Source organism: Ranitomeya variabilis, chromosome 2 (assembly GCF_051348905.1).
Source record: "Ranitomeya variabilis isolate aRanVar5 chromosome 2, aRanVar5.hap1, whole genome shotgun sequence".
In the NCBI taxonomy this organism is placed as follows: domain Eukaryota; kingdom Metazoa; phylum Chordata; class Amphibia; order Anura; family Dendrobatidae; genus Ranitomeya; species Ranitomeya variabilis.
In genome coordinates, this window is record NC_135233.1 from 654,477,202 (window position 1) to 654,501,652 (window position 24,451).

General features: G+C 42.6%; 1 protein-coding gene across 5 annotated transcripts in view; it reads right to left on the minus strand.

The window, feature by feature from the left end:
- Positions 1-2,590: 2,590 nt before the first annotated feature.
- Positions 2,591-24,451, minus strand: part of C2H6orf118 (chromosome 2 C6orf118 homolog) — an 85,757-nt gene continuing 63,896 nt past the window's right edge. For 3 of the 5 annotated variants that reach the window (XM_077289180.1, XM_077289181.1, XM_077289176.1), the window contains exons 8-10: positions 21,536-21,589; positions 11,063-11,124; positions 2,606-2,907 (exon numbers count right to left, since the gene is read on the minus strand). In XM_077289180.1, coding sequence (XP_077145295.1) covers positions 2,859-2,907; positions 11,063-11,124; positions 21,536-21,589 — 165 coding nt within the window. In that variant the 3' untranslated portion in view covers positions 2,606-2,858. Of the gene's footprint in view, positions 2,908-9,561; positions 9,609-11,062; positions 11,125-21,535; positions 21,590-24,451 lie in introns of those variants that run through there. The other 2 variants (XM_077289178.1, XM_077289177.1) reach the window with 2 other exon arrangements.

The window sequence follows — 24,451 nt, forward strand, 5'->3', positions numbered from 1 at the left end:
AAGCACCACAGAGCAGCAGCACAGGTGCCACCAGGTGGTGAGAGAGTGGTCAGACAAGCCGAGTCAAAAAACAGAGGCAGAAGTACTAAAGGGATCAGGAGTACACGTGGTCAGGAACAAGCCAGGAGGTTCAGCAGTGATCAGGAGCGGATAAGACAAAGTCAGAAGGCAGAAGCAAGTCCGAATACAAGCCAAGTCAGAAACCAGAGAATCAAACCAACAAACAGGGAACGCTGGGAAAAGGGCAGACAGAGGGAGTCAACAAACGGGGCAAGTCAGGGATCACAGCAGGACAAATCAAGGGCTACCAGAGTCAGGTTCACACGCCGAAGGTAGAACTATAGCTGACACCGCAAGAGGGATGCATAGGAGCTAAATAGCAAACCTGAACCCAGAATGAGACAGGACAAAGTTAACCCTTGACATGATCTGCCCGGAAAAAGGGCAGACAGGATTAAACCCTGGTACGGATCATGACACCCATTTTCCTTTTTGTAATTTTTAACATGTAAAACATGACAATCTACACTGCTCAAAAAAATAAAGGGAACATTTAAACAAGAAAATATAACTCCAAGTAAAACAAACTTCTGTGAAATCAAACTGTACACTTAGTAAGCAATACTGTTTAACAATCAATTTCACATGCTGTTGTGCAAATGGAATACACAACAGATGGAAATTATTGGCAATTATCAAGACACACTCAATAAAGGAGTGGCTCTGCAGGTGGGGACCACACACCACATCTCAGTACCAATGCTTCCTGGCTGATCTTTTGGCTGCTTTTGAATGTTGGTTGTGCTTTCACACTCGTGGTAGCATGAGATGGACTCTACAACCTACACAAGTGTCTCAGGTAGTGAAGCTTATCCAGGATGGCACATCATTGCGAGCTGTAACAGGAAGGTTTGGTGTCTGTCAGCATAGTGTCCAGAAGCTAGAGGCGCTACCAGGACACAGGCCAGTACACCAGGAGACATAGAGGGGGCCGTAGGAGGGCAACAACACAGCAGCAGGACCACTATCTCAGCCTTTGTGCAAGTAGGAACAGAAAGAGCACTGCCAGAGCCCTGCAAAATGACCTCCAGCAGGCCACAAATGTGCATGCGTCTGCACCAACGGTTAAAAGCAGACTCTATGAGGATGGTCTGAGTGCCTGAGGTCCACAGATGGGGTTGTGCTCACAGCCCAACACCGTGCAGGACGCTTGGCATTTACCACAGAACACCAGGATCGGCAAATTCGCCACTGGCGCCCTGTGCTCTTCACAGATGAAAGCAGGTTCACACTGAGCACATGTGACAGACGTGACAGAGTCTAGAGACGCTGTGCAGAGCGATCTGCTGCCTGCAGCATCCTTCATCATTACCAGTTTGGCAGTGGGTCAGTGTTGGTGTGGGGTGGCATTTCATTGGAGGGCCGCGCAGCCCTCTATGTGCTCAACAGAGGTAGCCTGACTGCCATTAGGTACCAAAATGAGATCCTCAGACCCCTTGTGAGACCATATGCTGGTGCAGTTGGCCCTGGGTTCCTCCTAATGCAGGACAATGCCAGACCTCATGTGGCTGGAGTGTCAGCAGTTCCTGCAAGATGAAGTCATTGAAGCTATGTACTGGCCCGCCCATTTCCCAGAATCCGATTGAACACATCTGGGTCCATCTGTTGCACCACAGATTGTCCAGGAGTTGGCGGATGCTTTAGTCCAGGTCTGGGAGATCCCTCAGGAGACCATCCGTCGCCTCATCAGGAGCAGGCCCAGGCATGTAGGGAGGTCATACAGGCACGTGGAGGCCACACACACTACTGAGCATCATTTCCTTGTCTTGAGGCATTTCCACTGAAGTTGGATCAGCCTGTAACTTCATTTTCCACCTTGACTTTGAGCATCATTCCAACTCCAGACCTCCATGGGATATTAGCTGTGATTTACGTTGATCATTTTTAGGTTTTATTGTTCTCAACACATTCCACTATGTAACGAATAAAGATTTACATCTGGAATATTTAATTCAGTGATATCTAGGATGTGGGATTTTAGTGTTCCCTTTATTTTTTTGAGTGGTGTATATCTATCTATCTAGATAGATTTTTTTTGTCTAAAATACAAAGGAAATGAGTCATCTTTATCTTCAGACCTATTAGAAATTATTTCATCTTCAACTTGCTTAACTCTTCACAATAACAGTAATTTTGACCAGGCGTGCCCAAACTTTTACATGCCACTGTATGTGCTCAAACCTACTGTTTGAGCACAGGGCAGAGTTCAGAAAGAAAGAGCACTATTTGTCTAACTTGCCTTTTGAAGAGCAATTTTTGTTGGAATAGATTGCAGATGCCATGTCATGTTAGGAGTGCCTTTGAGCTGCCAAAAAAGCAGAAACTCACCCCCAAGTGATGCAGTTTTTAAACTAGGCCCCCAAGGAGCTGATCTACTGTTGTAGTGAGAATTTTGAACCCATATGTCATCCACAGTCTTTTGGCCGTGAAAATGAAAATTGACATTTTTCCACTTCACACAGTACAACTGTTGTGAAGTGTAAGTTAACATAGACAACTAGTGACAACACCAAAATGTCACAGTATTGTTGAAAATTAGCTTTATTCCAGAAATTTTCAAAAATACACTACTATGGATATGTTTCACACATAAAAGGGCAAAGGAAGTCACATACCGGAATTTACAAATCGGAAAAGTCACTAAACACAAACTAAATCACTGCAATTTCTAAATTAACAACATAACCTCAGTTTTATACAAACTTTAAAAGAATTGAAAAAATGTATAATATATACATATATCACATAATACAGAAATCAATAATCTTCATGAATAAGGATTTATAAGGCAGCACACTTCATAAATCTAGTGGTTTTAAGAAGGACTCCATCAGGATTTTAATCTCTCTGTAAGAAAAGAGAACAGTTTAACAAAATGACCTTCATATAGAGTTAAGTAAAAACAACAATTTAAATCAACTACTATACAGTGGGGAAAATATTTGATACACTGCCAATTTTGCAAGTTTTCCCATCTACAAAGAATGGAGAGGTCTGTAATTGTTGTCTGGGAGAGACAGAAAATTAAAAAAAAAAAAAACAGAAAATCACACTGTATGATTTTTAAATAACTAAAGTGCATTTTATTGCACAAAATAAGAATTTGATCACCTACCATCCATCAAAAATTCTGGCTTTCACAGACCTGTTAGATTTTCTTTAAGAAGCCCTCCTGCTCTGCCCTCATTACCTGTATTAATATCACTTGTTACCTGTATAAAAGACACCTGTCCACACACTCAATCAATCACACTCCAACCTCTCTACTATGGCCAAGACCAAAGAGCTGTCTAAGGACATCAGAGACAAAATAGTAGACCTGCACAAAGCTGGGATGGACTGCAGGAAATAGACAAGCAGCTTGGTGAGAAGGCAACAACTGTTGGCACAATTACTGTATATACTCGAGTATAAGCTGACCTGAGTATAAGCCGAGACCCCTAATTTTGCCACAAAAAACTGGGAAAGATTATTGACTCGAGTATAAGCCTAGGGTGGAAAATACAGCAGCTACTGGTAAATTTCAAAAATAAAAATATTCAAACTGCCTCTTCTGAGAAAAAGAGGACTTAAACTCTATAGCGCCACCTGTTGGAAGTAGCGATCCTACAAGTCACAATCAACCCTTTAACAAGTCGTGCAATATGACTTAGGATAAAAGCCAAATCAGTATCTCAATTCGCAGACACGGTGTTTCGGGCTGTTGGCCCTCGTCAGGGCGAAGCATGAGAACTGATTTGGCTAGGTGAGAGGCTCTGGTGATTTGGCTAGGTGAGAGACACCAATAAAAGTAAAATTAATTGAGACATCAGTAGGTTAAGTGTTTTTGTTTTGAATATCCATATTGAATCAGGAGCCCCTTATAATGCTCCATACAGTTCATGATGGGCCCCATAAGATGCTCCATAGAATATTATGCCCCATATAATGCTGCACAAAGGTTGATGGCCACATAAGATGCTCCATAGAATATTATGCCCCATATAATGCTGCACAAAGGTTGATGGCCCCATAAGATGATCCATAGATTATGCCCCATATAATGCTGCACAAAGGTTGATGGCCCCATAAGATGCTCCATAGAATATTATGCCCCATTAAATGCTGCACAAAGGTTGATGGCCCCATAAGATGCTCCATAGAATATTATGCCCCATATAATGCTGCACAAAGCTTGATGGCCCCATAAGATGCTCCATAGCATATTATGCCCCATATGCTGCTGCTGCTGTGATTAAAAAAAATGACATACTCACCTCTCGTCGCTCAGGCCCGCGGCACTTACGATATTCACCTGTCCCCATTCCACCGCTGCACGCCACTGTCTTCCGGGTCTCTGCAGTGACTGTTCAGGCAGAGGGTGCGCACTAAACACGTCATCGTGCCCTCTGCCCAGAACGTCACAGCCAGAGGACGCGGAAGATGGACCCCGGTGATGGAACGGGGACAGGTGAATATAGCATGGCTCACCCTCCCTCGTCATACTCACCCCCTCCTGGCACAGTCCCTGCTTCTCCGATGCGATGGTCTCTGGCGCCAACAGCTTGCTCCTCTGTTCAGCGGTCACATGGTACCACTGATTAAAGTAATGAATATGCGCTCCACCCCTATATGGGAGTGGAGTGGCGTCCATATTCATTACTTTAATGAGCGGTACCATGTGACCGCTGAACAGAGGAACAAGCTGCCGGCGCCAGAGGCAATCTGAGAAGCAGAGACAGCGCCGGGAGCAGGTGAGTATGATGTGACAGCCGCCACTCCCCCGCCGAACCCCTGGGACAATGATTCAAGTATAAGCTGAGAGGGGCACTTTTAGCCTAAAAAAATGGGCTGAAAATCTCAGTTTAAACTTGAGTATATATGGTATTAGAAAAGGGAAGAAACACATGCTTACTCAATCTTCCTCTGTCTGGAGCTCCATGCAAAATTGTCTAGTGGGGTAAAGATAATTCTGAGAAAAGTCAAGGATCAGCCCAGAACTACATGGGAGGACTTGGTCAATGACCTGAAGAAAGCTGGGACCACAGTCTCAAACATGACCGTTAGTAAAACACTCAGCTGTCATGGATTAAAATCCTGAAGAACACGCAGGCTGCCCCTGCTCACGCAAGCACAAGTCCAGGTCCATTTGAAGTTCTCCAGTGACCATCTGGATGATCTAGAGGAGGCATGGGAGAAGGTCATGTGGTCAGATGAGACCAAAATATAACTTTTTGATATCAACTCGCCATGTTTGAAGAATAAGGATGAGTACAACCCTAAGAATACTGTACCAACCATGAAGCATAGTTGGGGAAACATTATACTTTTGGGGTGCTTTACTGCAAAGGGGACAGGATGACTGCACTATATTAAAGGGTGGATGGATGGGATCATGAATCGGGAGAGAATTGAAGATGGGTCGTGGCTGGGTGTTCCAGCATGACAATGACCCGAAACACAGAGCGAGGGCAACTAAGGAGTGGCTCCATAAGAAGCATTTCAGGGTCATAGAGTGGCATAGCCTGTCTCCAGACCTGAACCAAAATGTTTGGAGGGAGCTGAAACTCAATGTTGCCCGGCGACAGCCCTTAAAGCTGAAAAATCTGGGAGAAGATCTGTATGGTGGAGTGGGAAAAAATCCCTGCTGCAGTGTGTGCAAACATAGTCAAGTACTACAGGAAATATCTGACCTCTGTAATTGCAAACAAAGGTTTATGTACCAAAATATTAAGTTATCTTTTCCTATTGTATCAAATAATTATTTCATGTAATAAAATTCAATTTAATTATTTAAAAATCATGCAATGTGATTTTCTGGTTTTTATTTTTAGATTCTGTCTCTCACAAGTGAAGTGTAACTAAAATACAAATTACAGACTTCTCCATTCTTTGTAGGTGGGAAAACCTGCAAAATCAGCAGTGTATCAAATACTTATATTCATCACTGTACATAGACAAAATAGAAATTGGCCTCTTTTAAGTGGTTATGATATAGTGTAGAATTTTTCAACCATCTTGTTGAACCAAACATTGCCACCATTAAGGTGCCATATAGTTTTGATACTTGTTGACTGAACAAAACTTGCTAGATTTTGTTAACAGGTATTGTATATGTATCCTAGCTCCACTTCTCTGGTGATGGCTTTAATCCAATGAACTGTAGTGACCTTCCTCCGGTGAGATCACCGCTGGTACTGTGAAAAAAAAGTCTTACAGTGCAGAGGTGAGTACACCGCAGTTCACCGAGAGAATTTCACTGCGGTGAACTCACCTCTGTACTGTGAGACTTTCTCACTGTGCCAGCAGTGATCTAACTGGAGGGATGTCACTGCAGTTCATTGGCCCGGCTGGGAATGCAGCCTCAGTGACCTGCGGTAACCTCAATGAGGTCACTGCTGCTCACTGATGCTGTGCTCACAGCAGCTCATTCATCAGTGGTTCTTAGCCTGGATGGTCACCTCTTGGCACCGTCCAGGTTGAAAACTAGTAATCCCCAGACATGGGGATGTTGTTTTTTTATTTTTGTTTTATTTCAGGAGACGAGGGATTCAATGGAATGGGAGTTAAGTGAGAATAACTGTTATTTTTAAATAAAAAAATGAAAAGTGTGTTGACTTTATTCTTGCTGTTTGCATATTTACAATATAACTATAGGATTAGTAATGGATAGGTGACTGATCATTACTAGTCCGTGGGCTTGATGTCAATGGACAATACAAAAGTGACATCAGTCCCACAAATATAACTCACTTGCCACCACTACAGGGCTAGTGGGAAGAGCCAGGCAAAGCGCCAGAATTGGCACATATAATAGATATGTCTTTTCTTGGCGACTGCGGGCTTCTATTTTTAGGCTGGGGGGTGCAATATCCATGACCCCTTAACAGCCTGAAAATACCAGATCCCAGTTGTCTGCTTTAGCAAGCCAGGGGGGACCCCATGCTGCTTTTAAAATTATTTATTTAAAGAATTAAACAGAGTACCCCTCTATTCTTGATAGTCAGCCTTGCTAATAATAATAATAATAATAATAATTTTATTTATATAGCGCCAACATATTCCGCAGCACTTTACAACTTATAGAGGGGACTTATACAGACAACAGACATTACAGCATAACAGAAATCACAGTTCAAAACAGATACCAGGAGGAATGAGGGCCCTGCTGCTCGCAAGCTTACAATCTATGAGGAAAAGGGGAGACACGAGAGGTGGATGGTAACAATTGCTTTAGTTATTTGGACCAGCCATAGTGTAAGGCTCGGGTGTTCATGTAAAGCTGCATGAACCAGTTAACTGCCTAAGTATGTAACAGTACAGACACAGAGGCTATTAACTGCATAAAGTGTATGAGAACATGATGGAGGAACGTGATTATGTTGTTGTTTTTTATTAATAGGCCACACAGGGATAGTTAGGTTAATGCGTTGAGGTGGTAGGCCAATCTGAACAAATGAGTTTTTAGTGCACGCTTAAAACTGTGGGGATTGGGGATTAATTGTATTAACCTAGGTAGTGCATTCCAAAGAATCGGCGCCGCACGTGTAAAGTCTTGGAGACGGGAGTGGGAGGTTCTGATTATTGAGGATGCTAACCTGAGGTCATTAGCAGAGCGGAGGGCACGGGTAGGTTGGTAGACTGAGACCAGAGAGGAGATGTAGGGTGGTGCTGAGCCATGGAGTGCTTTGTGGATGAGGGTAGTAGTTTTGTACTGGATTCTGGATTGGATGGGTAGCCAGTGTAATGACTGGCACAAGGTAGAGGCATCGGTGTAACGGTTGGCGAGGAATATGATCCTGGCAGCAGCATTCAGGACAGATTGGAGCGGGGAGAGTCTGGTAAAAGGTAGGCCAATTAGTAGAGAGTTACAATAGTCCAGACGAGAATGAATAAGTGAGACAGTAAGAGTTTTTGCAGAGTCGAAAGTAAGAAAAGGGCGAATTCTGGAAATGTTTTTGAGATGCAGATAAGAAGAGCGAGCCAGTGATCGGATGTGGGGGGTGAATGAAAGCTCGGAATCAAGGATGACTCCAAGGCAGCGGGCATGTTGCTTTGGAGTAATGGTGGAACCGCACACAGAGATGGCAATGTCGGGCAAAGGTAGGTTTGTAGAGGGAGAGAACACGAGGAGTTCAGTTTTTGACAGGTTCAGTTTCAGATAGAGGGAGGACATGATGTTAGAGACAGCGGTAAGACAATTACTGGTGTTTTCTAAAAAGGTCGGCGTGATAACAGGAGAAGAGGTATATAATTGGGTGTCGTCAGCATAGAGATGGTACTGGAAACCAAATCTACTGATTGTTTGTCCAATAGGGGCAGTATACAAAGAGAAGAGGAGGGGGCCTAGGACTGATCCTTGAGGAACCCCAACAGTAAGGGGAAGGTGAGAGGAGGAGGAACCAGCAAAACAAACAGTGAAGGATCGGTCAGTGAGATAGGAGGAGAACCAAGAGAGAACGGTGTCCTAATGCAGACAGCTGAGGGTTGCAGCCTTGCAACCACCGATCACAGCTGCATGCTCACGCTGTCATTTGAGTAATGATTTTTCCACTGATCAGAAGCAGTGTTTGCCCCACTGTCATGCACATGACAGTGTGGCAAACACAGGATGTTCGGGCCCCAATTCACCATTCAAGTAAATAGAGTCCGGGTTCGGATCCGGGTACTGCTATGGCACCAGAACCCAAACTTTTTTTTAACTCTTTGGCTGAACCCACTGGACCCGAACATCCAGGGGTCTGCCCATCTCTAATCCACAGGAGACAAAAAGTGACAGCGAGCACTTGCATTCAAACAAGTCGTTATATCGTCATCACTTTTTTTTTTACTTTGGAAAAACCCTAACCCCAATGCTAAACCCCAACCCCAACACTAGCCTAACCCTAACCTTGACCCTAGGCTAACCTAATTCCAACCCTAATGGCAAAAAAATGAAATAAATGAAAATTATAAAATAATGTAATCCGACTATGGGGATGACACGAGGGGAATGACATAGTAATTATTGGCTTTTGATCACTGAGCATGCACCCGCCATTGTTTTTCCAGGAAGTGTTAGCGGGGGGCCGGGGATGGCGCTGGAGGGACAGGGGGTGGTGGAGGTAATGGAGGGGCTTGGGGACTTCATTTCTCTCTCCTCTAACATGTATATCTTGTCAGAAGAGAGAGAAATGTTTCTAATAGCGGTCACACTTTTTGTTTAAGTGATCGCCGCTATTCATTGAATAACAATAATCACGTGATTGGGGACCAGAAAAAGCGGCCCTGAACTTGTTCTCCAGTGTCTCAGCTTCCCCTGGTAGCTGAAAACCCAGACAATTTCCAATGCTGGGAGTGCTATACCCTTATTCCCAATCTCCGTTTTAAAATGGCAATAAGGCCCATTGACAACCGCCATTTTAATGTGTATCGGCAGTCATTAAGGGGTTACCTTGCCCAATCCTTCTGTCAGTAAAGAATGAAAACCTCCAATCTCATAGTATGGTCAGTCCTTATGATATTTCCAAGTTGGACAACCTTGTGCAATGTGCATGGCAGCCTTGAGTCTTTAGACATGAACATCCAAGCTGTCACATATAGTAATGAAGTCAAAGGCATGCAAATGGGAGCAAAATAAAACAGTATAAAAATTATCAATTTCAAATAAATAACCAATAAAATATAGCTACCATAGACATAGGACAATATGAAACAAGTCACGGTCACGGACAATCAGGAATTGCCAAACAAGATAAAAAAGAAGGAAACCCAACCAAAAAGTCTAAAAAATATTTGTATTGCTTACATAAAGTTTAAAATCAGAGATAATAATGGGACAAAATGTGTAAGGACAATACCAGATTACAAGAAGTTGTATAAAAAATATAAAAAATTTCAAGGACGCACATCCACATATGAAGTGTACATACATAAAAAACTCAAATAGCAAATGCTAATAGAATTAGTGAACAAAAGAAAAAATATATGGTGTTAAAAAATAAAGTATGAAAAAATATGTATAATGCGTAATATCACACCAAAAATAAAAAAAAAATTGCAAAATAAAATACTAAATGTATGCTTGGAAAAAATGGAACAATGCAAATATAGCATTCAATACTAGACATCGATAAGTGCAGGAATAAAGTGCTAGTGCATAGGGTCTGTTTTCTTTTTTTATCTTGTTACATATACCGTAAGATGATTACATAAGTAAGGATAGAAATAAGCTGTAAGGTTGTCAAAATTAATCTGCAGAATTATGTCGGTCAGTAGAGGAGTCAAACTGTATAATTCTGAGTCTCTCAAATGCTCATCCAATTTTATTCATTTTGAAATATACTGTATATACAGTAAATACAGCATTTACAGAGTTGCTATAAATGCAGTGATATTGGTTAGTTTTCAATACTCGTCGAGTATACTGTGAAACACCTTCACAAACATAGTAACAATTGCACAGTTTCAGCATTTTAAGTTATGTCTACCTTAGTGCAGTATTCTACACACCTTACACATTATTATCGTAGAACTAAAATCATTGAAGTTATTCTACAACAGAAGTTGAGTAACTTTGTACATAAATTGCATTACTTATCTTGTGCTGATACAGAGTTACAGGCTGTAGTATAGAACAGCGCTATATTTCCTATTTTGCAGACTCCAAAGCTACAAATTCCCACTATGTATCTACAAAGTTACTCAAATTTTTACTTAGATTGATTATATGTGGAAACACATTTTTTTGTAAAAAAAAATTGGGGAGATAACCTTTAAGCCTTTAATACTATATAAGTTAAGCAGTGGGGAGCTGGCTGTCAATCAGCATTATGTCGGCAATCACGCCCTGTTAACATAGAAGCTGTTCTGTAGACAAGACATCAGTGGATGCTGCAGAATCACTGGCTGGCACAAATCAGTAGCAGGCAAAATAGGCAGGTAGTTGATTGTTAGTTTTTAGCCCCACAGAAAAAAAATAACAGTCTTGAATAATCCCTTTAATGGGTTAAATATACTTAAATATACTGATTTAATGACTTACTCTTGTTTCTCTATAGTTAGTTTCTGTTTCATTAGCACTCGTTTTATTTCAGAATCAAGATCCTGTAAATAATTGAAAACTCTTATTACAGCATCTGTACATTAATGAATACACATATATACAAAAGTAAATATATAGCATGCATTAAAGAAATCAACTAAACCTACAACATAATGCACAACTCAAAAATTATATTCAACAAAGTTCCTTTATTATTAATCATAAAAAGTATCATGTAACATGTATAAAAGGGAAAACAAAACACAAAAACAGGTGGAAAAAAGTGCGGGACCGCACAGAGACCAATGATGGTATATTTTGTAACTCATAAAGTCCAATATTATATCCAAATACAGCATTAATAGGTGTTGAATTATGAGTATACAATGTTTCTCATATTTACATCCACAGAATAGAAAAAAAAATTGAGTTATCAAATGGATACCTATGTGCTAAAGTTATGTGTCAAATTCCTTATTCATGTGTCACAGAATATATCTATCAATATACCAATATAATGTAATTCGTTCATATGACAACATGATATAAACAGTGTATCCTGGAATATGATCACAGCATAATAGGACTATCTATACACCAGCACAGTGCAAATGGTACATAGCATAGCTTTGCACAGTCATTGTACATATAGTAGCATACTACAGTGATTATTAAGTCAAAGGTCCATAGAACAAACTAAAGAGTAGAAAAGCTATGTAAAGGAGTGGAATACTTAACCATATGAGTGGTCCTGTGACAGCCCGCACCTGCCCGACGCGCGTTTCGCCTGAGCTTTGACGAGGGAATGAGCAGAAGACTGGTGGAGTGGAATTTAACTGGCAGCAAGCCAATCAGTGGTTACATGCATAATGAAAAGGAAGTAAACAGCTGATAATAGCCGCGTGAATTCAACCATGCATGGTGACGCCGGGGCTTAGCTCCACCCACCTGACGCGTCTCCAAGGAGCGCATCACGTGGGGGAGAGAAGCAGCGGCGTGCGCTCCAAGCTGGAGCGCAAACAAATAGTCCGCAAAGATACGGCAGTGAATGTGACGTAACAGAGGTATGTTGTGCGTATATCACCGTCCACATGTAATGTGTGTGAAGCAATGAAGTGAAAAAAGTAAATAAGTTAAAGGGGTAAGAAGAGTATACAATATAAATAACAGCAATAAAGTACATAGGTGCATAATAAAGTGCATTGTATTAGTGCTCAAACAATTATTATTAACACCACCAGTCAATACAGCTAATAAAATACAGTAATAATGACATTATATATATATTATAAATATTTTCCACCTGTTTTTGTGTTTTGTTTTCCCTTTTATACATGTTACATGATACTTTTTATGATTAATAATAAAGGAACTTTGTTGAATATAATTTTTGAGTTGTGCATTATGTTGTAGGTTTAGCATCTGTACATTGTTCTAATTCTTCACTGAGAGTTCTGAGTTCAGACAAGCATAACTGGAGGGTTTATGCTTTTTCAAATGTTTGTTCACTTTACCACATCTTAACATCTACATCTTAACATCTACATGTCATGGGTTTACCAAAACAGAGAAGAGGCAGAAGACTGCAGTATCATATTTCTCCTAATCCTTCACTGGTTAGAAGCACTTCTCCTTAGTTTTAAACACTGTAAATTTCTTTGGGCAGTGCAGAAGTTAATCTGCTCAGTTGAGAGCTCCTGGAGCTAAGGCTCTCAGCTGTGCACTGTTAGCCACTCCCATCTCCTATATAAACTGAGTCCTAGCTAAACACTCATTGTCAGAGATAGCTTTTGCTACATGACTGGAGGTTGTTTCTGGTGGTAATTTGAGTAGGCGGTTGGTGGATTTATCTGTGACTGTTGCTAGGTTTTGAGTGTGTGATAATTCCTTTTCTTCTCCCTCTTTGGTTTAACCCCATCCTCCAATCCCCGTTGCATACTTCTGTTATATGTGTGTGTATATTTGTATGTTTGGTACTTTTTGTTACTCCTGTTCATATTTCCTTGTGAGTCTGTGTCACGGTTCACGGGAGGATACCTTTATCTTCTCCACCATTCACATCAATTTGTCATGAACTGGGGTTGTTTGGTTGCCCCTGGTTCCTTTCTGAAGGGGATTTATCTATATCCCACTTCCCAGTTCCGGTTTGAAACTTGCAGCTCTCTGGGGGCCCCCTTACCCTCAGGTCAGACAGGGTACTGCGCCTAGGATAATTAGTCACCAGGAAGGCTGCCTTACTTTGCAGTGGCTAATGGGCACACTGCAGCGAGGGCGATATAAGTATTCCCACTCAGGCGGGAACAATATCAATGCCGCCAGTCGCTACAAAGCCTCCCAAACACACAGGACAAATCCGCTGCCACCAGCTCCAATTTCTTAATTATTAATGGTTCCGGGGCCCACCCAAATTAGTAGCGTAATTCACTTCAGAGGACATGACAGTACGTTATAGAGTAAGGAGAGACAAAGCTAGCAATTTTATATATTTTACTCCAAAAAAGTAGACAGCGTTTACAGAAGTTTAAAAAGATATTATAAAGAAGACAAGTATTGTATGCACAGTACAATTATGCAGTGTTGGCGAAAGATATTGATTAATATTTCTATTAAGAGAGCTGAGTTCTATGTCAACCCAGAGCTTTCTAGATGGGAATATTTGCCACTCCCTGGTTCTAGCCAGGTGCGTAGCTAGTCTATATTTTTTAAAGTTCGGAAGTCCCATTCAACCCTTTATGTCTTCTGTTTATTAGTGTGGAATATTTAATTCTAAAACCTTTATTTTGCCAGATACATTTTGAAATTAGAGTTTAGCTTTTTTGAAAGAAGGATTGTTGGATGTCAATAGGCGAAACCTGAAGAAAATATTGTGTTTTGGGTAGAGTGATCATCTTTATTAGATTAATTCTAAAAAACCAGGAAATAAGCGCTTCCTTCCACAATAAAATATCACGTTCTAGTTTATGGAGTAGAGGTATAAAATTTAGGTAATATAAAGACAGGATGGAGTTGCTGATCTTGGTCCTTAAGTACATAATATGGGAACAATTATTTATGAATGGAGATATTTTGGATAAAAGGGTCCCGTTCTCCAGCTTTACGTTAATATTTAGTAATTGAAACTTAGAGAAGTTTATTTTAAAATTTGATACAAGACCAAATATACGCATTTCTTTGAGTAATGGTTTGATAGATTTCCATGGGTCTGTGAGGTAGAAGAGGACATCATCTGCAAATTCAGCTATTCTTTTTCACCACATTTTATACCTTAGATTGTGGGGTTTTGTGTTATTTTTTGTAGGAAATTTGTCATTACCAAAACAAACAAGGGGGGGAGGGAGGGCAGCCCTGTCTCATCCTGTTTTTTATCCCAAAGCTAGGAGAAAGCTCATTATTAGTCTTCAGCCGAGCCGAGGGTTTAGAATAAAGAGCCAATGTTTTTTCAATGAAAGAAGCAGGGAAGCCAAATTTTCCCAGCATTTTATCCATGAATTCCCAATCGATGCAATCAAATGCCTTTTCAGCATCTGTTGATAAAAAGGCAGTTTGCATGTTTTTAAGTTTTGTAAAGTTAATAATGCTCAGGGTTTTGATGACATTATCTTTGGCCTCGCTACCTCTTACAAAGCCCAACTGCTCCGGGTTGATCAAGTCAGGTAATAAGGTCTGAATTCTATAGGCAAAGATTTTTTCATAGAGTTTAATGTCATTATTGATCAAAGAAATAGGTCGGTAGCTGTCGCATTGAGTTGGATCTTTACCATCTTTTGGGATAAGTGTTATGTGGGTGGAGTGCTTCTGTTTTAAAAGAGCTTGGTCTATTTCTATTATTTGTGGTAGAGAGTTTCTCCCTTTCTTTTTTTTTTTTTCCTAGACCAAGGTTCTATAAGGAGGTCTCTAAGCACTGCTTTGTGTGCCTTCCAGATACTGGAGTCGCAAATATCTTCTAGGCAGTTTTGTAAGAAAAAATGTTTAATACTCTCTCTGAGACTCAATATTATAAATTAAATTGTTGTTAAGTTTCCAATTAAATGCACATTTTCTTGTATTGTTTGAAGTAATGCTGAGCAATAGTGGGGCATGGTCTGGGTACATTATGGTGTCATAAGTAATTTTTTTGACCTGACTCAGTAGCTGATATGGAGGAGAAACACAAAGGCATGCGTCCCTTTAACTTCATTAATAATGTTTTTTCTAGTGCTTTCTTAAGACCCAAGAACCAAACTGCTCACATGACAGGACAGGTGGAAACACAGAATAATTACAGGAAGCTTCACAACTCCCTGAGGAAACACAGGAGATAAAGATTTCTATGATTCCTCTAAATAAAATAGGAAGCACTTCTTTTTTTAAAAAAGCAATTTGCATGTACCATAAAGTTGTAAGAGGACATAGTTGATTGTAACATTAAAGCAAAAAATGAGGTCTAGCAGTAACACCATAGGGCGAGCTGGCCAGGGGCTATTATACCTGTTAGCTCTACTGGTCATTTTGAAGCATACAGGATGGTTATGTCAAGTAATCTTTCTTTTCTTTATTTTTTTTTTTATATAGCGCTAACATATTACAGTTACAGTTTGCACACATTATCGTCGCTGTCCCCGTTGGGGCTCACAATCTAAATTCCCTATCAGTATGTCTTTGGAATGTGGGAGGAAACCGGAGTACCCGGAGGAAACCCACGCAAACACGGGGAAAACATACAAACTCTTTACAGATGTTGTCCTTAGTGGGGCTTGAACCCAGGACTCCAGCGCTGCAAGGCTGCTGTGCTATCCACTGCGCCACCGTGCTGCCCAAATAATTTATGTGAGCAAAATGCTCTAAAATATATTTAGCTGAAATCAAGAATAAAACACAAAGAAGCATTGAATGATTATCACTGCCCAGAGGAACATCTTCTGACATGGTTTTATCGTACACTGACGAGCAAAAGGGGAACAATGTTTTGAAGCTTTGACTTTCCATATCTCACCAACCACTACTCCTTCAAACATGAGACTACCATCATTTTTTAGACAATCATCTTGGCTACATCACATAAATTTGACTTGCAACTATTTAGCATATGCTTACTTATGCAGATTTTTTACACCAAAGGCCATGTAGCATGTGTAACTTGCAAAGAGTAACATACAGTGTGCGCTTGTTTTACTCCTTTCTGACCTCGGACAGGACAGTACGAGCGAGGTCATAACCCCCGCTTTGATGCAGGCGGGTGAGCCCGCATCAAAGCCAGGACATGTCAGCTGTTTTGTACAGCTGACATGTGCCCGCAATAGCGTCGGGTGGAATTGTGATCCACCCGCCGCTATTAACTAGTTAAATGCCACTGTCAAACGTTGACAGCGGCATTTAACTAGCGCTTCTGGCTATCGGGCCGGAAATGCGTGCATCGCTGACTCCCGTCACGTGATCGGGGGTCAGCGATGCGTCGGCATGACAACCAGAGGTCTATTAAAGACCTCTATGGTTGTTGATGCCGGATTTCTGTGAGCACCACCCTGTGGTCGTCACTCATAGCAATGCAGCAATTTTACTACATAGGAGTGATCTGAGCATCGCTCCTATGTAGCAGAGCCGATCAGGCTATGCCAGCCTCTAGCCTCCTATGGAGACTATTGAAGCATTGGAAAAGTAAAAAAAAAAGTTTTAAAAAATGTGAAAAAAATGACAAAAATGAAAGTTTAAATCACCCCCTTTTCACCCCATTCAAAATAAAACAATAAAAAAAATCAAATATACACATATTTGGTATCGCTGCATTCAGAATCGCCTGATCTAATCAATAAAAAAAGGATTAACCTGATCGCTAAACAGCGTAATGAGAAAAAAATTTGAAACACCAGAATGTTTTTTGGTCGCCGCGACATTGCATTAAAATGCAATAACGGGCGATCAAAAGAACATATCTGCACCAAAATGGTATCATTAAAAATGACAGCGCGACACGCAAAAAATAAACCCTAACCCAACCCGAGATCACGAAAAATGGAGACGCTACGGGTATCGGAAAATTGCCCAATTTTTATTTTTTTTTTAGCAAAATTTGGAATTTTTTTTACCACTTAGATAAAAAAAAATAACCTAGACATGTTTGATGTCTAAACTCGTAATGACCTGTAGAATCAAAAAAAGCTGGGGTCATGAAGGGGTTAAGGGTCTGGAATTAGCTCATTTAAATGTAGCCTAAATATTTCTGTGTGATTACTCAATGTTAGCATTGGGGATCCACTTTTAAGTTTTGCCGAGGGCCACACTTTGTTTAAAACTTTGCTGAGTATTGTACCTATTTGCTGTGCGGAGCCTCTGGGGAGCCGGACTAGGTTAGTAGCTTTATTTTTTATTGTAAGTCTTTGTGGGGGGGATATTGGGAACCTGATTCTGTGAATCATACTGTGAATGTGAGGCTATGGGAGCCACGGTTCTATGATTGGGCAGTTGTGAGGGGCTCTAATACTGTGTTCGTTTTGTGTTAATAAAATCTCAGCATATACCATATATACTCGAGAAAAAGCCAACCCAAGTATAAGCCAAGGCACCTAATTTTACCACGAAAAACTGGGAAAACGTGTTGACTCGAGTATAAGCCAGGTATATACAGCCTCTTCATCCCTATCCTGGTATGCATGGCTCCTCATCCCTATCCTGGTATGCATGGCCTCCTCATCTCCATCCTTGTAAGCACAGCCCCCTCATCCCCATCCTTGTATGCATAACCCCCTCATCCCCATCCTTGAATGCATAGCCCCCTCATCCCTATCCTGGTATGCATGGCTCACTAATCCCTACCCTAGTATGCATGGCAAATCATCCCCATTCTTGTATGCATAGCCTTCTCATCCCCATCCTTGTATGCATAGCCCCCTCATCCCAATCCTTGTATGCATAGCTCCCTCATCCCTATTCTGGTATGCATAGCCGCCTCATCCCCATCCTGGTATGATGGCCTCCTCATCCCCATCCTTGTATGCATGGTCCCCTCAACCCCATCCTTGTATGCATGGCCTTCTCATCCCCATCCTGGTATGCATGGCTTCCTCATCCCCATCCTTGGACGCATGTTCTACTCATCCACCATCCTGGTATGCATTATCTCTTCATCCTGGTATGCCTGGCCTCCTCATGTCCATCATTGTATGTATGGTCCCCTAATCCCCATCCTTGTATACATGGCCATCTCATCCCAATCCTGGTATGCATGGTTCCTCATCCCTATCCTTGCATGCATGGCCATCTCATCCCTATCCTGGTATGCATGACCTCCTCATCCCCATCCTTGTATGCATGGTCCCCTCATTCCCATCCCTGTATGCATGGCCATCTCATCGTATCCTGGTATGCATGATTCCTCATCCCTATCCTTGCATGCATGGTTCCTCATCTCCATCCTGGTATGCATATTTCCTCATTCCTATCCTTGTATTAATGGTCCCCAGATCCCTATCACATTATGTATGGCCCACATCAGAAAAGCATTAAAAAAATCCTACTTACCGTCCCTGCGCTCCCTCGCAACTTGTTCCAGCACCAGCAGCTGCAGTGGCCGGGCGATCACGTGTTCCCGCTACTTAAGGGAATGAATATTCACTTCCCTCAATGCACATGGGAGTGGAGAGAAGTGAATAATTCATTTCTCTTAAATATCGGGACACGTGATCGCCTGGCCACTGCTGGAAGTTGGCGGCTGCGGCTGTCACTGTTCGCGTTATTACAGAGAAATGAATATTCATTGCCACCGTAGTGAATATTGATTTCTCTGTAGCAGCTGGCACAGGAGTTGGATGCAGCCACCGGCTCCTGCTTCCTGTGACTCGCTGCTCCGCTGCTGCCGCTCCCCCTCCATCTTCTGGGACCCTCACTTGAGTATAAGTTGAGGGGGGCATTTTCAGCACACAAAAAATGTGCTGAAAAACTTGGCTTATACTCAAGTATATATGGTACCCCTTTTTCAAATACAACTGACATATATCAATATGAATGAAAGTTTGTATGTAAGTTTATGGATAGATGCATTTTTTTGTTACTGACTAAAAAAACCTCAATATTCTGAAACATGTTGAACCTAAACAAACTAAAACTCAATTAAACGCTGGATCTTGTAACGTCTGCCGGCACTTCTGCATGGTTCCCCACCTCCCACCATGGGGGGACGCAGGCTTACTCATTGCCCAGGCTCCCCTCCAGAGCTGCCTTCTCCTCTTCTGTGCATGCCGCACTCTGCTCCAGTGGCACGCTTAGTGCGTGCACTCCTCTGCCTTTAAGGGGCAGTGCGCGCACATGATAAAATGCCCCCAGCTAACAGCTGGGAGGCATTTAGTTAATGTGATTCTCTGCAAGGTGTCTCCCAGCCATCTTGTATGTATAAAAGCAACCAGTGGCGTATCCAGGGGGGGCAGCCAGGGCATGTGCCCCGGGCGCAGCCGACAGGGGGGCGCCAGCGGGTCGCCTGATGATGCGGCGGTCCAAGGAGGGGGTTGGCAGGGCCAGGGAGGGGCTGTCTGGCGCCCCGGCTTCTTCCTGTACTGAGCGGTCACATGGTACCGCTCATTACAGTAATGAATATGCGGCTCCACCTCCAATAGGGGTGGAGCCGCATATTCATTACTGTAATGAGCGGTAACGGTGACCGCTCAGTACAGGGAGAAGCTGCCGGCACCGGGGAAGCAGGGACTGCACAGCACCAGGAGCAAATGAGTATACGGGGAGGGGAGCGCAGTGCGATATTCACCTCTCCTCGTTCCAGCCGCCGGTCCGTCCTCTGCAGTGACGCTGAGGTCAGAGGGTGCGATGACGTAGTTAGTGCGCGCCCTCTGCCTGACCATCAGTGCAGAGGAGGCGGGAGATGGAGCGGCGAATGGAACGAGGAGCGGTGAATATTGAAAGTGCCGGGGGCCTGAGCGACGGAGAGGTGAGTATGTGATTTTTTTTTTTTTTTTATCGCAGTAACAGCAAATGGGGCAAATATCTGTGTGGGGCATCTTATGGGGCCATAACATTTGTGCAGCACTATATGGGGGCCATAACATTTGTGCAGCACTATATGGGGGCTATAATGTTTGTGCAGCACTATATGGGGGCCATAATGTTTGTGCCGCACTATATGGGGCTATAATGTTTGTGCAGCACTATATGGGGCTATAATGTTTGTGCAGCACTATATGGGGGCTACAATGTTTGTGCAGCACTGTATGGGGGCCATAATGTTTGTGCAGCACTATATGGGGCCATAATGTTTGTGCAGCACTGTATGGGGGCCATAATGTTTGTGCAGCACTATATGGGGCCATAACGTTTGTGCAGCACTATATGGGGGCCATAACGTTTGTGCAGCACTATATGGGGCAAGTGTCCGTATGGAGCATCTTATGGGGCCATAACGTTTGTGCAGCACTATATGGGGCAAATGTCTCTATGGAGCATCTTATGGGGCCATTATTAACCTTTATGCAGGATTATATGGGGCTCCTGATTCAATATGGATATTCAAAGACACTTAACCTACTGATGTCTCAATTAATTTTACTTTTATTGGTATCTATTTTAACATTATGGAGTTTCAGGAATGTACCTTGGCTTGGTCATACTGTTTCAATAGAGTTAAGGTTCAAATGGGGGAGGGTTTGGGGGGGGGGGGGCGCGCCAAACTGATCCTTTGCCCCGGGTGCTGGAAAGGCTAGATACACCTCTGTAAGCAACCCTATAGTAATTGTTAGTGGTGTTGGTGTGTGCAACTGTATGTTGCCAGGTTCCTCATCCTTAGTTCGTTAAAGTTATTCCTGTATCTGTGTTCCCCTTAGCCTAGCATAGTTTGTCATATTCCTCTGACCATTTTGGTGGTATCCTAATCCTGAAACTGCATCTGCAGTACCTATACCCAGCCTCCAGGTCCTTGTGCGGCCAGTTCCAGAATTGTTTCCTAATATCTATGAGTGTGAACAAGAACCTATCTTAAACATTCAAGCTATCCGTACAGTCTGTCTCCGTATCCTGTAGTTAGTGACCTTGGCCACGTCTCCTCGTGTCACTGAAAAAGACTGTTGGTATAGCCAGCTGCACTATCGGCGCCTGCCTAGGAGTGGTACCTGGCGACTACCTTTAGCCCAGTCTGTGTTCACCATCAGGAGATCCAGCGAACACCAGGTAGCTGCTAAGCTATGCTCCTTTCTAAGCAGGTCCGGCCATATGGCACAGTGGGTCTATGAACCACATGCGCCACCTGGGGGCCTGACAGATGTTGACCATTTTTTGCATATCTCCTTTACGCATACACTACAGAAGTCAAGATTCTTTGCACATTATATGGAAACTGGTAACATGCATTGCTTTGAGAGCAAAAGGAGTCCTGTTCTGAAAGAATTTCGGACCTAATTAGCTTTCATTAAGTGGCTGTATAGGTAATTTGGGCATCAAAGTAAGATACATTATAGTTAAATTACTATTTTTAATCATGATTTATAGAAAATGTAATTATACCTTATTTGCTCGTTGAAGAAAATCATTTGATGACTTTAGTTTTACAGTCTCTGTCTGAAATAAAAATTATAAATGATAAAAAATGGTTGCTGTAAAACAATAGGTACATATTAATAGAAAATTCCATACAAGTCTGATGGATGCCTATCCCATTTATGTAGTGTCATAGTTTGTTTTTGTTTTGTTTTGTTTTTTAATAACCAGCATAAAAAACTTAAACACATTACACTGACATTGTGTCAAGCACTTGGATATGAATACCGGATGTTTAAAAGGGCAAAATTATTATTATTATTATTATTTATTGTTATAGCGCCATTTATTCCATGGCGCTTTACATGTGAGGAGGGGTATACATAATAAAAACAAGTACAATAATCTTAAACAATACAAGTCATAACTGGTACAGGAGGAGAGAGGACCCTGCCCGCGAAGGCTCACAATCTACAAGGGATGGGTGAGAATACAGTAGGTGAGGATAGAGCTGGTCATGCAGCGGTTTGGTTGATCGGTGGTTACTGCAGGTTGTAGGCTTGTCAGAAGAGGTGGGTCTTCAGGCTCTTTTTGAAGGTTTCGATGGTAGGCGAGAGTCTGATGTGTTGTGGTGGAGGGTTCCAGAGTAGGGGTGATACGCGAGAGAAGTCTTCTATACGATTGTGGGAAGAGGAGATAAGAGGGGAGTAGAGAAGGAGATCTTGTGAGGATCGGAGGTTGCGTGCAGGTAAGTACCGGGAGACGAGGTCACAGATGTATGGAGGAGACAGGTTGTGGATAGCTTTGTACGTCATGGTTAGGCTTTTGTACTGGAGTCTCTGGGCAATGGGGAGCCAGTGAAGGGATTGACAGAGGGGAGAGGCCGGGGAATAGCGGGGGGACAAGTGGATTCGTCGGGCAGCAGAGTTTAGAATAGATTGGAGGGGTGCGAGAGTGTTAGAGGGGAGGCCACAGAGCAGTAGGTTGCAGTAGTCAAGGCGATAGATGATGAGGGCATGGACTAGGGTTTTTGCAGATTCTTGGTTGAGGAATGTACGGATTCGTGAAATATTTTTGAGTTGAAGTCGGCAGGAAGTGGAAAGGGCTTGGATATGTGGTTTGAAGGAGAGATCAGCGTCAAGGATTACCCCGAGGCAGCGAGCTTGTGGGACTGGGGAGAGTAGGCAGCCATGTACTGTAATGGATAGGTTCGTTGGGGGGGTCGTGTGAGATGGGGGGAAAGATGATGAATTCTGTTTTGTCCATGTTAAGTTTCAGAAATCTAGCGGAGAAGACGGATGAAATAGTGGACAGACATTGAGGGATTCTGGTTAGTAGGGAGGTGATATCTGGTCCAGAAATGTAGATCTGTGTGTCATCAGCATAGAGGTGATACTGAAAGCCATGAGATTCTATGAGCTGTCCCAGGCCAAAGGTGTAAATGGAGAAGAGCAGGGGCCCAAGTACTGAACCTTGTGGGACTCCGACAGATAGGGGGCGAAGTGAGGAGGTGGTGTGTGAGTGGGAGACGCTGAATGTCCGATCTGTTAGGTATGATGGGATCCAGGATAGGGCCAAGTCTGTGATGCCAAGGGATGAGAGGGTCTGTAATAATATGGAATGGTCTACTGTGTCAAAGGCAGCTGACAGGTCGAGGAGGAGGAGGACAGAGTAGTGTCGCTTGCTCTTGGCGGTTAAGAGGTCATTGGTGACCTTAGTTAGGGCAGTTTCAGTGGAATGGTGTGACCGGAAGCCAGATTGTAAGCGGTCAAAGAGGGAGCAAGAAGAGAGATGGGAGGACAGTTCAAGGTAGACGTGTTGTTCCAGTAGTTTGGAGGCATAAGGGAGAAGTGATATAGGGCGATAGCTAGATACAGAGGATGGGTCAATAGAGGGCTTTTTGAGGATAGATGTGATGGAGGCATGTTTAAAGCTTGAGGGGAAAACACCAGTTGTTAGTGATAGGTTGAAGAGATGGGTTAGGGTTGGGATGAAGACTGTGGTGAGGTTTGGGATGAAGTGCGATGGGAGCGGGTCAAGTGCACAGGTGGTGAGATGCGATTGTGAGAGTAGAGTAGAGAGTTGATCTTCTGTAATGGTGGAGAAGTTGGTTTTGAAGGTGGAGGACTGGGAAATCAGGAGGAAGAGCTCTGGGGGTTGTTGACCAAATCTGTCTCTGATGTTATCAATCTTCTGCTTGAAAAATGAGGCAAAGTCTTCAGCTGAGATAAGTGGGGAGGGAGGAGGTGCTGGTGGACGGAGGAGAGAATTGAAGGTGTTGAATAACTTTAGGGTTGTGAGACAGCGAGGATATGAGAGATGAGAAGTAGGTTTGTTTAGCTGTGGCGAGTGTGGTCTTGAAAGTAGTGAGGGACTGTTTGAATGCGATGTAGTGCTCGTTGGAGTGGGATCTTTTCCATCTGCGCTCAGCAGCCCTGGAAGCTCGCCTCAGTTCTTTGGTCAGGCTGGTGTGCCAGGGCTGTCTGTTGATTTTGCGAGCTTTGGTATGTGTAAGTGGGGCAGCAGATTCCAAAGCTACAGCTATTGTGGTGTTATATAGAGCGGCAGCGTCATCCGCATTGTGTAAGGAACTTATGTCTGTGAGAGGGAGGAGGGAATATACACATTTGGTTTTTTATATGCAGGAGAGTATTTCTCGCATAAATTTGTATGGTTAAATTACATCAATTATATAAATAACATTACAGAAATTAAATAGCATTGAGTTATAAAAGGAAAAGAAAGTGAATTTTCATTTTTTTTCCCCTTTTTTCCCCTATTGAAAAAAATAATATTTGTTATATTTAGGTACCACAATAAAGCCCCACATATAGAACAAAAAAGGAATAAAATATTTGTCTAACGGTATGTTTCCACCTTCAGGATGGCCGTCGGTTTGGACGGAGCGGCAAACCCGCTCCGCCCTAAGCCCCGCCCCCTTCT